Genomic DNA, 17,158 nt, shown 5'->3' with positions numbered 1-17,158 from the left:
TATTTCTGACATGTGCTGCTTTCACACATTTTCTTGTTTATTGTATGGAATTGCATTGTTTCAAGATAGTGGGAATGATAGCATATGTGATGAACATATAGTATATTGGGCAGAATACATGCATTTTGTTTTTCTACTTGTGTGAAATTGATGCTTAAATTAAAAATGCACATTCTACCATATTATTTTACCTGAAGAGAATAGCAATCTGTTCAAATGGAACAATCGCATATTTTCTCCAACAGTTGCCCAGCCCTCGTTTCATTTTTAGATCTTTTCAAAGGAGACATGGACTTTGTGAAATACTTTGCATTTGACTATAGAATTGTAGTCTTGTTATAGACTACAGAGAAATGGTACTTCCAATTCATAAAAACAGTATGAAATTAAAATTAGAAATGTATTGGATTGATAGGACTGTAAGTGAATGAACAAACAAAGGCCATAAGTTGAAGTCTTCAAACAAAGTGGCTACAGGTTTGGATTTATAAGAATATTGTAAATAAATAGAAAACAAAGAAACCTGGAATGACTTTTTATGCATCCCTCTTCCCTGTTTTTGGTTTTGGAATCCAGTTCCAAATGCACTCCCAAGTAAGCACGCTTACTTGAAAATATAAATGTTTTAAATGCTGAGTACATTTAACTAAATTTAATTGGCGTATGTCTTCAATACCTATGTCTAGCTTAATCTTTTTTGCCATTTTTATTCCTCTATATTGTTTTTGTTCTGCACTATTTTCCCATGGTATAAGGCTTTGGAGCATGCTGGATGAGGAATTCTGGGAATTGAACTACACATCTCTTAGAGATGCAAAAACATTGCTTTAAAACCTATTGATCATCTTCCATAGCATTATTTTAGAAAGGGATGAGATTAGTGAGACATACAATTAAACTCTCACATAGTTTTATGCTACTGCAAATAACATTAACAAGTTTCAATTATATAGAATAAAAAACAACTTTGTATCTAAGGAAATCATTCACAAGCCCAAGAAACCTTCTCAACTTTAAGCCAATTGTTAGGGATCATGTGGTTGCAACACAAGTAAAGATTGAAGTGAATGAACTTTAAGTCTTTTTTAATTTGTTATAATTCTATATCAAAGGAATAAGAAAAGAGAAGTCTATCACTTCTTGTTCAAATAACTGCTCAAAAACAATATAATTAAATGGGGTTTATGAAGTAGACTTGGCTAAGCAGAACAAAATGTAGCAGAAGAAGCCAGTTGCATAAATTATTATAGCAATAATTGCAAGAGCAAAAGAGGTATGAATTGCCCACTTCAAACACATGATCATCAGTCTCCATCTTGGTTTCTGGCAACACTTGCCCAGGACTGAAAATAGGCAACAATCCTTTCAAACGTGATCTTTGGTATGTTGGATATGTCAATTTTAATATTAAAAATGAAGACCAACTGTGAACCATGATTGTAATTCTTTAAAAAAAAATTGGTTGAAAAGCAGCTCTGGGAAGTGTCCCAAAGGTGCTTTTCAACAGGCAACTGGAATTTCTTTGTTTTTTTCTTGAAAATGTTTCACTTCTCATTTTACTTCTCAGTTCTGAAGAAGCTTCCTGGATAAGAAGCGAAATGTTTTCAAGGAAAAAAAGAAAAAGAAAAGTCCAAAGCACCTTTGGGACAACCATGACCTGGATGATTCAGAATCTTCATAGATACTCTGGGAAATGGATAAATTCTCAGAAAACAACCTAATTCTAACATTTAGTGGGCTTTTCCTATTTATACTTTTATTTTCACCTCAATCATTTTGCATAAATGTGGACTGGTTCTCAGTTATTATACTATTCTTTATTTATAGTATGAAGCATACATGAAACACTTCTACTAAAAATAATCAAAAGCTAAATTTGGAATATAATATGATCAATCATTTAGTTATGTAAGAAATAGACTATTATTTACTCTGCTCTCAATGTGGTATGTAACTTTGCACATGTGTATGCTCTTTTAGACATCTTCAAAACACCTTTTCAGTACTGACTCAGCTTAGTGGAATTCTTATCTCTGGAAAAAATCTCAGTTACAAAATCAGTTGCTTTCAAAATATGTGTGTAGAAATGTTTTACTTGCTAAGTCTTGCTGACATTTTGAGTGATTGCTCGGATTGACATAATCTCATCACTAAACCAATCAAATAATCTATTATTTTCTTTCTTTTCTGGTCAAATCTCTTGCCAAAAAGAAAAGTAAAAGTAGAATGGTGAGTGAGACATTTGGGAAAATACTACTATTTCTCCAATCTATATTCAGTTTTGAGTGAAAACTATTTTGGTCACATTATAGAAAGCAAATAAAATGTGATTTTAGGTGTCATGGAGGAACATGACAATCATAACTGAAGTTATGATTATGAATGATACTATTATATATTATCCCAGAAAAGGCATTTGCTGGATTGTTTTTCCTTAGATGCTAAAATAATTTAGACAATTTTTAGTATAATGCACTTGATAAGTTCTTGGACAACATATTGTGCTCCATCATAAATTCTACACTAAATTATATCCAGTGAGATTATAGGATGTAATAGCATTTGAGAAACAAGTTGGTCAAATAAAGACAACCTGTCTGACACCCAGGCCTATCAAAACTGGCTGGAATAATCAGGATTTAAGAATGAAGTTAGTGTGAGCAACTGTATACATACTGCCCAGTCATTCTGTGTAGGGTGTATAAGCCTGGTGCTGGCTGGAACCAGTTTTTCTTCTTTCCCAGATCATAAAAAGGGAGGAGGAATATCCACAGCAGGAGCTACATTTCTCTCAGTCAAGTCTGCACTGAAGGGCTTGCTTCCCTTTCCACTTCCCCAGGTGAGAAGGCTTTCTTGTATAACTGTACCTTTATCTCTTTTCTGTGAACGATTTGTTCTGTGAACGATTAGAAAGCGCTTTAGAAGGCTGTGTCTTGACTGGGACTGGGTGCTGCATGAATCAGATTGAAGATATTTTGCTTTGATGTTTAATCAACTTTCAGGAGAGCAAGCAATTATTTAAGTAAGCAAGCCCATAGGAGAAATTAATGTTAGGGCTTGCCGAATTTTATTTGGTGCATGAATGGTGGTTGTGAACTCATGCAGTTTATAAATCTGTAATAGCTCTGGGTGTGTTTATTTGCCCTGGAATTAAGGAAGATGAATGAGAAACCAAACTCTTTCCATTAAGGTCTCACACGTAGAGAAACCTATTTATCATATTTGAAACTTCTGCATAAAGAACCTAAGCATAGAGAATATGTACAAATTGTCTGTGTTGTTTGCTACGGGCTGAAGACGGATGAGCCAATGGAAACTGGTGAAACCAGATTCTTAAATAGAGGTTTGGAAATCTGATAGTTTATTTATCTAGTCTTCTAATGACAAAAAAGAAGTCCATAACCATTTTTATTCCTTTTATCCTAGGAATCTTACAGTCCTGCTTAGATACAACTTAATTTATACTGATCTGACCTAAGAAACATAGTGTGGAGCATTGACGAATTAATTATATATTTTGTAATAACTGTATTGTTACTGAACAATGTCTTCGATCTTAAAAGGTAGGGTCCTTTTTTTCATTTAGAAAAAGGAAAGAAAACAAATCACCGTAGGTGTCTGTGTCATATAAGATGTAAATAAATATCTCCTTTATTTCTTAGCATTGATATTGAATTTATTTTGTTTTATCATGCCTTGCATTCTGTATAGCTATGCGTAACTACTATATGACATTCTGAAAATACACAGTTGTTAATGTTTCTAAAGAATAAAAATAGCATTCAGTGGGAGTTTTCAGATTTGAATTCCTCAATTCCTTCCTATCTCACTTGAGCTATTTATCACATAATCTTGGGAGTCCCACATAGTTTTGACTTGGAACTCATCTCCTATTTTCCTGTCTTTTTCAGAAGATAATTCTTTTCTTCATTTTAGTTTTGTGTTCCATTTTGTTCTAGCTCTGTTTTTCTACTGACAATCTAGTTTCAACATTCTTCCTAAGTCATTAGTGAAAGACACTACTTTGAATAGAAACTTAGTCCCTTTATCAGAATGCTGTAATTTCTTTGCAGATAAAAAACAAATTTAATCATTACACTGAACTTCAGCAATTAACAGATAATAGAGTAATAGTAGTAAAGGTTAAGTAGTAGTCACCTTAGTTTTGAGTCACTGATTTTATTGTCCAGTGATTCATAAGTTTCCTATGTTTTTTCCATCATTGCATCCATTTTTTTCTTCCCCAAGGAAGGATTGTAGAAATTTCAAGGATGAAATAAGGTTGTCTTTTATGTCTTTAGAAAGTCCCATAAATATATAAAGAATACATTGCCGCACCTTTTTTGAGACCCTATTCTTTTCTTTTTTTAATTTATTTTTTGTTGCTATCATATCTCAAAATACACAGACTTGTAAGCATTGGAATTGGTTCTTAGAGAAAGTGAGGTGTAACCTATTCTATATGAAATAACCTTACCCTCAGTATAAAAAGTAATGAGATTCACAAACCCAACCCACCAATCAACCAATAAAAGGTGCTAGAGATGAAGATATGGTTACATTTGACTTACACCTTTGGTCATTTGCTTCTTACAACAGGTTAACTGCTGTTCTACTAGTTTATTTTTGCTTCTATTCCAGGTCCTTGCGGGAAAACAAAACGAAGAATGGAATTTGTCCCAGTTAACAATTTAGTTTTTATATTATTTATTCATTTCACTTATAAGCCACTCCATTAATGCTAAGTGTCTCACAAGTTTAATATAATAGGATTAAAAACCTAAACCAATTAATACAACAATAACCAATCAATCTGATGAACCATCATGGCTAAGGCGCCTTTGTATAGATTTGTCTTGTGCACCAATTTTGTCCTTTCCTTCCTGGGCTGGGAAGCCTTGATCATAGTAACCGTGCACTGTGGACACTTGTCATTTGGATTATTGCCATGTTCTTATCTGGGGCTGCCCCAGAATTTACAGTTGGTTCTGAATGCAGCAGTAGGCAGTGTTGGGTATCTGTAAGTTTGCTCATATTATACACTGGTTATCCTGCACTGGTTCCCAGTTACTTTCTGGGTGCAATTCAAAGTGCTGGTTATTATGTTTAAAGCTATATATGGCATGGGACCAGGATATCTCTGGGACCGCCTCTCCCTAGAACATCTATCCATCCCACCTGAATAGATAGGTTGGACTTGGTCCAGGTTCTTTCTCTTAAACTTTGCCATTTTGTGGGTCTTCAGAAGTTTGCCTTTTCTGTTGCAGTCCCTAATCTGTAAAACACCCTCCTCACTGCAATTTGAAAGCTCCTTATTTTTCCATCTTTTTGGAGAACACTTAAGACCTGGCACTTGCCTCAGGCATTGGGCAAGGTTGGGGTGGGATAAGAATACGGGTGCATCAGGGAAGTGTGGTTATGGTGCCGGATGTTTCAGTTTTAGTTTTATTGCTATTGGCTATGTACTGTTTATATTGGTTTAATTGTTTTAGCGGTTGTAAGCCACCCAGAGTTGTTTCAAGATGAGCGGCTATACAAATATTTCAAATACTTAGATAAATTTGCAGTAGGGCAATCTACATACCTATGGAATGCCTTTCTGTAGAGCCATGTTATTATGCTCTCTGCTCTCTTTCTTGGAGGGAGGCCATTGAATATCGAGGAAGTAAATAATTCCAATGAGAAGGATCAAGGGACCGTAAAGGTGGCCTTTCTTTAGTACTGGGACCTTCAGCAAGCCCTCTTTCTTACCAGCTGAGCATATTCTACTCAGGGCAAGCGGTATCAGAGATATTCAGAACCTGACCCATAAAGCCATAGGCTGCTTTCATACTAAATGTAGATTAGCCAAGATTGGCCAAGTTCTTGCTTGCTCCTCTTGCATGATTAAGCAGGGTTATCTAGCTTTAGCCTTTGGAATAGGAGTCATTATAGAAGATAAGACTTTTGAGATAATTTCAGCTACATAGTTAATGGTACTGAATGCCTTTCATACACCAGTTTCAGGACTGTGTCTTTGTAGATAGAATGACATAATCCTCTCGGAATGGTGGGGAAACAGAATGGTGTTGAAAGAAGGAATGGCCTATGCCATATGCTCCACCTAGACTAGTCTCCAATGTAGTGTAAATTTCCCTTTTGTAAGTCAATGGAAATAGGGAGTGGCCCTTTAAACAATATCTCCGCATATGCTATAAAGCTATTCTAATGCATGAGATTGTATTGCATATGAAGAAAGTATTCTTGTGCAACAAAATAATGATTTTATGCAACTATCTAATGCTGGACCTAACTGGAAATCTTGGATAAAAGAATAATCTTGTTTTCATTTCAATTGCCACTAATCTGTTTTCCACAAGCAATAGTTTTTAAAAAAAAAAACATCTACCAAATCAGCAGTCGTTGTTGCTCTTCTGTCCTCAAAGTTTTCCCTTGAGCTCTACCCTTCCTATGAAGCTTGAGTAGCTGTTCAGCACTGCAACACATAATATGCAGGAAAATGCTGGCTGGCACCATTTCAAAATGTCCTTGTTAGGAAATCAAGGCATGTGATGTATTATTCCCTTAGTTCTCTACTTTTCTGATCTGTGAATGTCCCAGCTGATTTCCCTATATTCTGAAATCTCATTGCCTTTCTTAGCATTTGGGAGAGAAGACAAAGACAAGAAGGATGAAAAGAACAAAGGAAAAGAACATAAAGACCATAAAGATGGAGACAAAAAGGATAAGAAAAAGAAAAAAGAGAAAAAGGAGAAAAAGGTAAGATGAGAAGGGAGGAATAGAAATGGCTTCAGGTAAAAAAATGTCCATGCCTTCCATCATTTTTTGAAGGTGACCCAATAATGCATAACCTTTTCTGTAGACCTAATTCAGCTTTCTATCGCCTTTCACTGTAGTGTGGTATATACATTAAGTTCTTGGACTAAGAATAGAAATACAAATTCAAATTTTGTATTTTGTATTGTTCAGATTCATTTTCCATTATGGAAACTCTCTACTTACAGGTAGTTCTCAACCTACAAAAATTTATTCAGTTTATAATTTATACCGTATAGTTACAATGACATTGAAAAAAGTGACTGATAACTGTTTTTCACCCTAATGATCATTGCAGCCTCCCCATGGTCACATGACAAAAATTTGGATGTAATTGCATTTATCTATGATGGTTGCAATGTCTTGGGGACACGTGATCACCTTTTGCGACCTTCTAACAACCAAATTCAAAGGGAAGCCAGATTCACTTAATAACCATGTTACTAAATTAACAACTCTATAGTGATTCACTTAAAAACTGTGGCGGGCAAGGTCATAAAATGGGACAAAATTCACTCAATGACTGCCTTGCTTAGCAATGAAAATGTTGGGCTCAATTGTTGTCGTAGGTTGAGGACTACTTTTTGATCTAGCCATCAACTCTGAGCTCAGCCTACATCATTTCTCTCTTATGGGAAAGACCGAAAGAAGGAATGTTGCCATGAGGATATACTGTAAATCAAATAAAATAAATTACCTTACATGACTTAAAATTATAATACTGATAGTTTTCACAGAATTCTTAAGGACTGGAAGGGATTTTATGGGATCGTGAGCAATGCTTAAACCCATATTTAAATGAATGTGAATTTTGTTAAATCACAATTACACTCCTCAGCGTCAGCCAATTTCATATGATAAAGTGGAAGGCGGTATAAAAGATACCATATTACCAATGCCATAGAGAACTGGCAGGAAAATCTTTTGTCATTAATTCACTTTTTGTTGTATGTTTTCTTCCTTTTTGGCTCTTAGCCATGTTAAATCATCGACCTGATGCAGTTTTATAGCTTTGGTTTAGTGAGCAGAACTGACCATTTGTTCAAAGGGATCAGAAGCAACAGAAAGGTAGTGTTGCATCATAAGTTAAAAATATTTATCTCGGTTCATAAAGCCAGATGAGTTAATTTGGCAGTGCTGCAGAGAACAGCTGGGTTAAACTGAATGGAAGAAGAAGTAAAAGCAATACTGTTCTTATGTCTATCTAGCCAAGCAAGAAGGTAATGTTGACGATGTCTTCCAAAAGAAAATGTTCAGAGAGAGGTGAAGTTAGTAATGCTAGGGAACTTTAATTGCTCTGGCATCTGTTGGAAAACAAACCCTGCTAAGTATGGTATTTCCACTCAGTTTGCCTTTTGTCTTCTCCCTGACAGAGTAAAAGATGAAAAGTGAATAAACTGTCCTTGTTTTGATCTAATCAATAGAAAACAATTAGTTGGGTAGTGAAAGTAGGAGGAACATTGGAGGAAAGCACCCATGCGATGCTGTACTTTTTAATTTTAAAGGAAACTACAAGTGTAGTCCACACAACATGGACTTCAGAAAAAGGGACTTGAATAAACTTAGATCAATTATAAATTGATCCCAAAGCAATAGAAATGGGCTGGGAGGGGGGGGGGAAACTAAGAATTAGTGAAGAAGCAGATATTGCATTTGAGTGCAAACTGAATATGAGACCTGCAAAGAGAAGAAAATTCAATTTTTTGACTGCATCACACAAAGTATAAATTTCCATTCCAAGTAATCATTCTACTCTATTCTGTTTTAGAATAGAAAACTACTTTTTATTGCCTCGGTTTTCGGGACTATACCTGTGAAATACAGAGAAAATGGAATAGGATAAATGAAGGGTAACAAAGGTGATTGGAAGTAAAAATTAAGACTTGGGAAGAGAGATTGGAGATGGGTTTATGTAATCCTGAACTAAGGGAGATAAAATAGCATTCTTCAAATACTTGAAAAAAAGATATCATAGCAAAAGATCAAAACCTGCTCTCCCTCATTCCAGACTGTACAGAATAATGAATTTCAGTTAGTGGAAGACAGATTCTGATTCAGTGTTGGGGGGGGGGGGAACCATTCCTAACAGAGTATTCTGACAGGTAAACCAATTACCCAGAGAGATGATGGATACACCTTCACTGGATGTTTTCAAGTAGAAGTTTAGACAACCATTTGTCTGGGAAGCTAATATTTTGCATTCTTACATTGAGCAGGCGAAGCTGGGCTCAATCTGAAGGACCTCTTCCAGCCCAGTAATTACATTCTACATCAGCCCCTGGGGCAATGTTTTATTGAAATCTTTCACTTAATCATTAGGCCTTCAGAGCTTTCATATTTGAGGCTTGGCAGCAAGTATTTTCTATAAGGAGTAAATACATGCAGATAAATATGTCCGAGAGCAATGCTCTCAATGCAGTGGTTTCTCTCTGAGATGGTTTAATATCTCTTACTCAAGATTATCCTGGGTGGCAAGGAGAAAGGATTGAAATGTGAAAATCGGTGACAGGTTTAAGATAAATGAAGATGATTAGAGACCTTGAGAAGAAGGCAAATCATCAGTAATGGTGCTCTGAAACATCTGAAACATCAATGTCTTTTTTAAAAGTATATTTTCCATGCATTTTCATGTTTAGATCAAGGCAGAGTTTCTCTTCTATTTTTCCTGATTGTCTTGGTTCTCCTCAATGTTTTCATGAAATCTGTGACGCTCAGGAAAATGCTTTTGGGGCTAAATATTAGGCATGTTCTGAATTGTGGAGAACTAAAACTTCTGTGTTTTCAAAATATATTGAGGGAATCCACTATGGGAATTTGAAGCAATGGAAAGTGTGCACAGTGTGATAGTTGTGGTCAGCAAATTTTCCCCAATTGTCACACATCATTTTCCAGCAATGTGGAAGACTGCACTGATAAGCAGATTTAATAACTAATGTGTGGATCAACCTGCCATGTTCAATTCACATTAATGCTTGGACATTATGGTGGAAGAGAACGAGTAAGACAAAATGCCCCCAATATTTGGTGATTAATATTCACTCAAGTAGTAGAACTTTCCTCTTCTTTCCATTTGCCTTCAGCCAGAAACCCAAAAATATTTCCATAGGATCCTTTAACTTTCCAGATCAGGTTCTGGGAGGAAGAAAGTTCAACTGGCAAATGTCATTCCATTAACAGACAAGTAGGATTTGTCTCCTACTGTGATCTCTTTAGTGTGCATATTTGAGGGGATATAAACATGCTCCAGATAGTAGAGTAGGAGGAAAATTATATGAAAGACTGTCCAAAATGGTCAAAACGCAGAAGGTATCATGCAGAAACCTTTTTAGAATAATGCATCTAAAATTAGTTAATGAAGACACATTCTTGGTAGGGGTGGAGAAGAAATGTGTGTTCATCTAATCTGAAGCCTGACTTTTGTATTGAATTTTCATGTACTATGATAATATGCCAAGCATTAACCTTGGGCATGACTCAGCACTGAGTTGTTTTAAATCTTTTATGAACAATTCAAGTTCAGTTGGCTCTTTCTTCCCTGTTATGAACATGAGTCAGCCTGAACCCAGCCAGGTTAACTAAAGCAAAAAGTTAAAGAGGAAGAGGCACTGGGCATGTAAGAATTTCCTTTGCAAAACATGTTTTAAGGAAGGAAGTCATTCAAAGGTTACATTGTGAATGAGCTTTCAGAGTAGATTAAGAGTGAGATAGAAAGCTTGCTTTTTAAACATTCATCTTCTTATATCACAGCATTTTATGGCATATAGGGCATGCTAATACAGTATGTATTGATGGTATGGAGAAAAGATACTGGATGGCATGCTTCAGTTCCTTTTTTCCGCTGAAGGGGTGTAGCAATTTTGGTTCATTCATAACAAAGGCTCAGTGAGATGTATTCTTTAGTCACTGCATTTAACAACTCTATCAGATACCTTTCTATTTACTGTACATGAAATACATAGAAAAGGAAAAGATCCCACTCATTTAATAAGTAAGTGATGATAAATTCTAGCATACAGGAGCTCCTCATGATAGCCCACATTATCATGCCATAAGGAAAGTCCCATAATTACACCATTCCCTCTCCCATTAAATTAGCTAATTACTATAGTAGTGTGAGCTGGCAAAAAGGCTTTCAACTTTGGCTTGGAAGTCCTGGATTAACTTGTACAACCACACAGTGTTTGTACTGGAGGGTGTGGGTAAATCACTGTCTGTTAGGTTTGCATGACATGCCCAACAGTATAAATGGTCTGGGCAATTTCTGATTTCACTTTTTTGCAGGAATCCAGTCACACGATTTGTGTGAACTAGGCCTCACATGAAGTCATAATGTGATTTGTTTCTTTGGATACAACTTGTTCAATGTATATAGTCATTGTAGTTTAGGTTCTATGTGAACCCAGCCAATGAACCTAGATTAGTTCCTAAGCTTGTTATGAAGGTAATGTTGGGTAACTCAGGTCGATACTCAGTCTGGGATTCAAAATATGAGTAATGTCCAAGTATTATTTAATACAGAAAGATGCCACCCAGAGTCCATGAACCATTCTTGCTATTCTTTAATAGCATGTTGCTCCTCCCAAAGTGCCATTAAAGAATTTGAGGAGGTCTCACTGGAATTGCATTGCTTTCTATAGCAAGAGGTTGGGACAGCTGTATTCCAAGATCAATACCAGAGTTTTGGCTTCTTGTTCCATAGTAATTTGAGACTTTAAACACAAAATCAAGTAGTAAAAGATTCATTTAGGCAGTATCAGTAATCGGCTCACACTAATTCCATTACACAATCAAACTTGCATGCCATCTCACAACCAGGTTGGCCAAGTTTTAGTCTTGGGGAAAACAGATGTAGAACCTCAGATGAGTTCCAGTAAACTTCTTCATTCTATATTTTTATAACATTCTTGTTTCCTTTAGCACAGGATACATTGTTTATGAGGTTTGTCTCTGGGTGCATATTCTTTTCAGTGGACTCTGCCATTAAACTATTTTCAGAATTGGATGTTAAGCCTTTCCAGACACCTAAACCCAGACCATCTCCCATTCTTCCTATCTTTGAGATGATGGGCTCTTTGTTGCAGTACCAACCTATTATTTTCTACTATCAATTACTTTGCTTCATTGTGGCACTACGTTAGTTCTTATTTGTTTCTGTAACAATGCCGCTCCCTAACCCCCTTCCTTAGCTTCTGCTAAAGTAGCAACAGCATGACATTTTTTTCCCAACCTGGCATAACCACTTCTCTGACCTCTGTCTTTCTCCTTTCTTTCCCATCTGCTCCATGTTATCCTATATTTTTGCTGCCACCACCTCATTCTACCCTTCCCTAAACCAATTGCATCCTGGGCTAGAGAACAAAATTGGGTAAGTCAAACATGGGACAGGATAATCCTTCTAAGCCTGACTATATGTCCTGTCCTAGAGTATCTGCCAACAGACACAAGCAATTCCCTCTGCTGAACTATATTTATTTATTTATTACATTTTTATGCCGCCCATCTCACTGATACCAGTGATAGTCTTGGTTCCCCTTCTCATCTCTGTTGATTCATATTTTCTCATTTGGCTCACTTCCATTTGTCCCTATTTTTTTTTCCTGCTGCTGCTGTTGCCTTCTATTTCAGGCCCCCTTCTTCTCAATTTTTATTGCATGTGTGCCCCGCCCCATTTTCTACCCATTCTACTCCGGCCACTCCTGTCTCTCATCCAATCTTTGCCCTCTTCCACTGCTTTTACCTTCCCTCACTCCATCCTTTCTTTCCTTATTCACTTTTCTACTTCAGCACCGTTCTCCTTGCTCCAGTCTCCATCTTGTCTACCCATCCACCTGACTCAAGGATGGGTAAAGCAAAAGCAACCAGGAAAATAAACCCCAAAAAACCAAACAGGGATGATACACTGAAATGGTTTTGTTTTTAAATGAGGTGGGGAGCAGAGATAGAGCTTGTTGTAACAGGGATTGTCTCTGCCTCCTCCCTATATTTTTACTGTGTGAGATATTTATTTTATGGTAGTTGCTCTTTGCCCAGTGTTCTTTCAAAGGTAGGGAATGGTGGGAAAGGAAGAGGTCTGTGTGATTCATTTGAAACTCCTAGTTACTAGGTGGAGATGGGGGAACAGAGAGCAGCTTTTAGGAAAGATAGCAAACTGGGCTTCTTATTCTCCATCCTTACAGATGCAAATCCCTAATTTGCTATTGTGTGGACAAGAAAACTATAAGCAATTTGCCAGGAGATAGATGTATTTGTTACTGTGAGTGCCTCTCTCTCTCTCTCTCTCTCTCTCTCTCTCTCTCTCTCTCTCTCTCTCTCTCTCTCTCTCTCTCTCTCTCTCTGTGCAGTGAATTGTATTGTTCACCAAACTGAATTTTAAGCCTTCAGTGAGAAAGCAAGGATTACATTGATTTTATTTGAGGGATTCTATTTGGGAATGGAGTTTCAAATATAATTGCAAGAATGTAAAATCTGTGGGTTGTGTTTATCATTATTAGATATCACTGGAATAGATTTTATAATTATCCACAATATTTTATAGTATTGTGGCATAAATGTGAGTTCCAATATAATAAGAGAACTGAATCCCTTTAAAGGTTTTATAGATTTAGTCTTGTAGATAGTTTTAACAGATTTTAGGTTCTGCTCTTTCTTATAGATTAAAAGGCTTTTATAGGACTACAAACTTGTCTTAGTTTTACACATTTTAGTTAGAATTTATTTCTATTTGCCTATTTTATTATACTGTACTATACGTATGCCAGTCATTAACTAAAAAAAATTCTCTTTCTTTAGTGTTTCAAGTAAACTACTATAATTCTTTTACATTCTATAGATTGTTTTTTCTCCCTCTGTTTTTAAATTATTTCTGACCTAGCGGGCTGGAGGGCTAATGCAGCTTGTATCTTTCAGCTGAACTAAAATTGCATACCATGATTCAGTCCAACAGTCAGTACTTCTCTGGTTGTTTTGTGACAAATTGGTATGGATTTCTGACTCCTAATTACTTCATAATATCAAAAACAATATTAATCAATTAATGTTTAATATCAATATATTATCATGATATATAATATATGATAATAATCAATAAAAATCATTGTCAAATTTGGATAACCAGATTCTTTGATGGATCTTAAGAATGTCACTACACACACGTACACATAATAGCTTCTATAAATGTGACATCTGCCCTCTCTTAATTTATTGCACTTCACAGTTCAATAGTGAGGCTTACTCTGAATGATTATGGGATACTTAATGCTAATAGATCTTTAATATAAAGAGCAGAGACAGGATATTTTTCCTTTTTTATTACTAGCTGGCAAGAAGAGTGTCATTGCTTTCCCTCTCAAAAAAAAAAAAGATCCTTCATTATACCACTCCCCCCCCCCCAAAAAGCCTTTTTTGCTCCTTATTCTTCTTGCTTGATGACTGAGGTGTAAAAAGTAACACACATGCAGGCTGATAATAGAATGGTTTACAGCAAAATATAAACATCATTGGACAAAAACAGAAGAGGCATAGAAAAATTATAATATATTCAAACGTTAGACATATCAATGTTGTTCAATGAAAAGATTACAGTAGGCTGGCCTCACCTAAGGTCTAATTTGAACAGAAGACTGGCCAATTCTGTGACTAAAAATCTAGATAATTATTCTCTGTCTCTCTGTCATGTATGAGTTCATCATGGAAATGTTGCATATTGTTTATATTTATATGTTTATTTGTTCTTGATACAACATCTCTTTCAACTATTAAGTTGTATCACCTGCATGATGACATAATGTTCCCCTTGCCTTCTTTTAATGCTTATGAATGTTAAGTGGGTACAAAAGGTAAAGATAAAGGTTTCCCTTGTCCAGTTGTGTCCGATTCTAGGGGGGTAGTGTTCATCTCTGTTTCTTAGCTGAGGGAACCAGGATTGTTCAAAAATGCTTCTTTGGTCATGTGGCCAGCATAGCTACATGCTGAGCACATGGAAGGTTCTACCACCTAACTCAGTGTTTCTCAACCTTGACAATTTTAAGGCATATGGACTTCAACTCCCAGAATTCCACAGCCAGCATTGCTGGCTGTGGAATTCTGGGAGTTGAAGTCCACCTGCCTTAAAATTGTCAAGGTTGAGAAACACTGTTCTAACTGAAGTGATACCTATTTATCTACTTGCATTTGCATACTTTCACACTGCTAGGTTGGCAGGAGCTGGGGCAACAAACAGGAGCTCACGCCAACATGCAGTACTTGGGTCTCAAACTGCCTATCGTCTTGTTGACAAGCTCAGCATCTTAACGGTTAGACCACTGTGCCTCTTGAATGGGTACACAGCTGGCAAAAAAAAAAAAAAATGCAAATACTCAAGGAATGTTAATTGTCCCTTATCAAACTGAGAGTGAAAGCAAAAGTGTCACCACCAAAAGTGTCAGATCCCCCAAACCTTCAAGTGTTCCACATTTTTTTAAAGTTCTTAATGAAATAGCTTCTTGAGTATTTCATTTAGGAGTCAGAATGAAATGTACAGATATAGAAGAGATATGCCTAGCTTAGCCATACTAGAAAAAGATCTTGGAAGAGTAATTGGTTACAAACTGAATGCGAGTTGTGTGGGTGCAGAAAAAAAAAAATTCACAGCAATTATAGGTTGCTATAGAGTATAGTTGTCCTATTGGAGGCAGTAATTATCATACTTTATCCTTCTATTAAATTTTGCTCCAGTGCTGAGCACCAAAGTTTAAGATGATTCAGATAAATTGGGACAGGTTCAGAGAAGGGTATAATCCGAGGCCTGGAAATTAAGTTCTATCTGAAGAGATAGAAGTAACTGAAAATGTTTAGGAAAAATGAAAGAGCTATAACAGCATTCTTCAAGTATCTGAAACTTGATCAAGGCATGGTTTGTACTGACTCAAAGCATAAGAAAATAATGGTTCTACATTAGCAAAGAGTAATTTCTGATTTATTTTAGGAAAAAAAATATTTGTAGCAATAAAAGCAGTTTTACAGTTGGAAGAGTTAACAGGAGAAGACATGAGTTTTCTTTCACTAGATATATTCAGGGAGTGACTGAATGTCAGGGATGTTTTCATATGGATCCCTGCACCAAATAGGGGTTGGACTAGATGATCTAAATGACCTCTTCCAACTCTCTGATTCTCTCTCCACCAAACTCATTGCTGCCAGTTTTACTGCGAGCAACCCTCTAAGGTTCTTAAGTGGGATTATTTTCCCATCATAAGTGTCTACACAGGGCCTGTGTGAAAAATAAGGACTGTACCATTTAGGTACAGACTGCCACATACAGTGTCAGTTGACTGGCAAATTCCGTGTTTTATCCTGCTGCTGGCCTAATCTCTTGGGTTTGATTTCCTAGCATGACGGGCAAGACGATGACAGCTCCAGCAGCAGCTCTGACAGTGATTCTGGAAAGGTAAAACAAATTGAGTGGGTGCTTGATAGATTGAAAAGAAATGTACGGTATCAATAATTATAGTTGCCAATTATTTTCACCAGCTTGGTGTTCCCAGAAGTGTAGGATTTTATCAACTCCCAGAAAGCAAGGATGGGCGATTTGTGGACTTATTAGAGTTGAAGATAGACTATCAATATGAAATGTTATCAATTGAAAAAGACTGTTTTTTGCTACTACTATTAATAGCCTTTCAGCAGTCCTGCTAGAAAATAACTTTCCACTAGCGGTGTAGAAAACATTTCAAGCTGAAAAGTCCCAACTCTGAAACTTCTCATTCCAAAATCCAGATTCTGTCTTCTAGAGAGTCATCTGGCATCAGAGTAGCCTGTAGTGAACCATTCTCATTAAAACAGAGTCAGGCCTGTTTTGCTTTCATCTCTCCCCCCCCCCCTTCCCTGCAGGACTATCCTATTGAAAGGATAAAAGATTCCTCAATTTAAGGTCAAACAATGCCTTTCTTTTAATCACACAGACTCACAGTGGTGATAAGAAGAAAAAGGAAAAGAAATGACTTTGAGGCAGCCCACACACCTTCCAGCTGAATTGAAGTTCCACTAGTGAAGGTTATTTGGGCATTGGAGGAGAAACAAAAATTATGTTCATTTTCTTCAAAATAAAATGTCTTTATTTTGGTTTACCTTAACCTGATGTGCTTGTTTTGCTCTTTTTCATTTTTGCTCGTTTGATTGAGGCTTCATATTAGGAAGGATCAATAAGTGAATGGGGCCTGTAATGAAACACCCAACACACCCCCACCTTTATGGTCTTGTTCAAGACACAAGTAGTGGGTTAGCCAACTAATCTTGTCTTCATACAAGTTGTTACATTTCAATTACATACCAGTATTTGTTTTTTCATCCTCCACCCAACAGACAT

The 17,158-nt window shown here is 36.4% G+C and overlaps 1 protein-coding gene across 2 annotated transcripts; it reads left to right on the top strand.

Moving 5' to 3' along the window:
- The first annotated feature begins 2,681 nt into the window (after positions 1–2,681).
- On the top strand, positions 2,682–16,925 carry LOC120304800 (protein PXR1-like). 2 transcript variants are annotated; one of them, XM_039335760.1, is made up of 5 exons: positions 2,682–2,839; positions 3,427–3,563; positions 6,641–6,759; positions 16,184–16,240; positions 16,755–16,925. In XM_039335760.1, exons 2-5 carry the CDS (start codon positions 3,545–3,547, stop codon positions 16,791–16,793), a joined length of 234 nt encoding a protein of 77 aa, XP_039191694.1. In that variant the 5' UTR covers positions 2,682–2,839; positions 3,427–3,544; the 3' UTR covers positions 16,794–16,925. The 2 variants fall into 2 exon arrangements, with proteins under 2 accessions (XP_039191694.1, XP_039191693.1); XM_039335759.1 differs by lacking the exons at positions 2,682–2,839; positions 3,427–3,563 and adding an exon at positions 2,853–3,343.
- The last annotated feature ends 233 nt before the right edge of the window (positions 16,926–17,158 follow it).

Source organism: Crotalus tigris, unplaced genomic scaffold (genome assembly GCF_016545835.1).
Source record: "Crotalus tigris isolate CLP2741 ecotype Arizona unplaced genomic scaffold, ASM1654583v1 scf7180000017658.5313226, whole genome shotgun sequence".
Classification (NCBI taxonomy): domain Eukaryota; kingdom Metazoa; phylum Chordata; class Lepidosauria; order Squamata; family Viperidae; genus Crotalus; species Crotalus tigris.
This window is presented reverse-complemented; position numbering and strand designations above follow the sequence as displayed.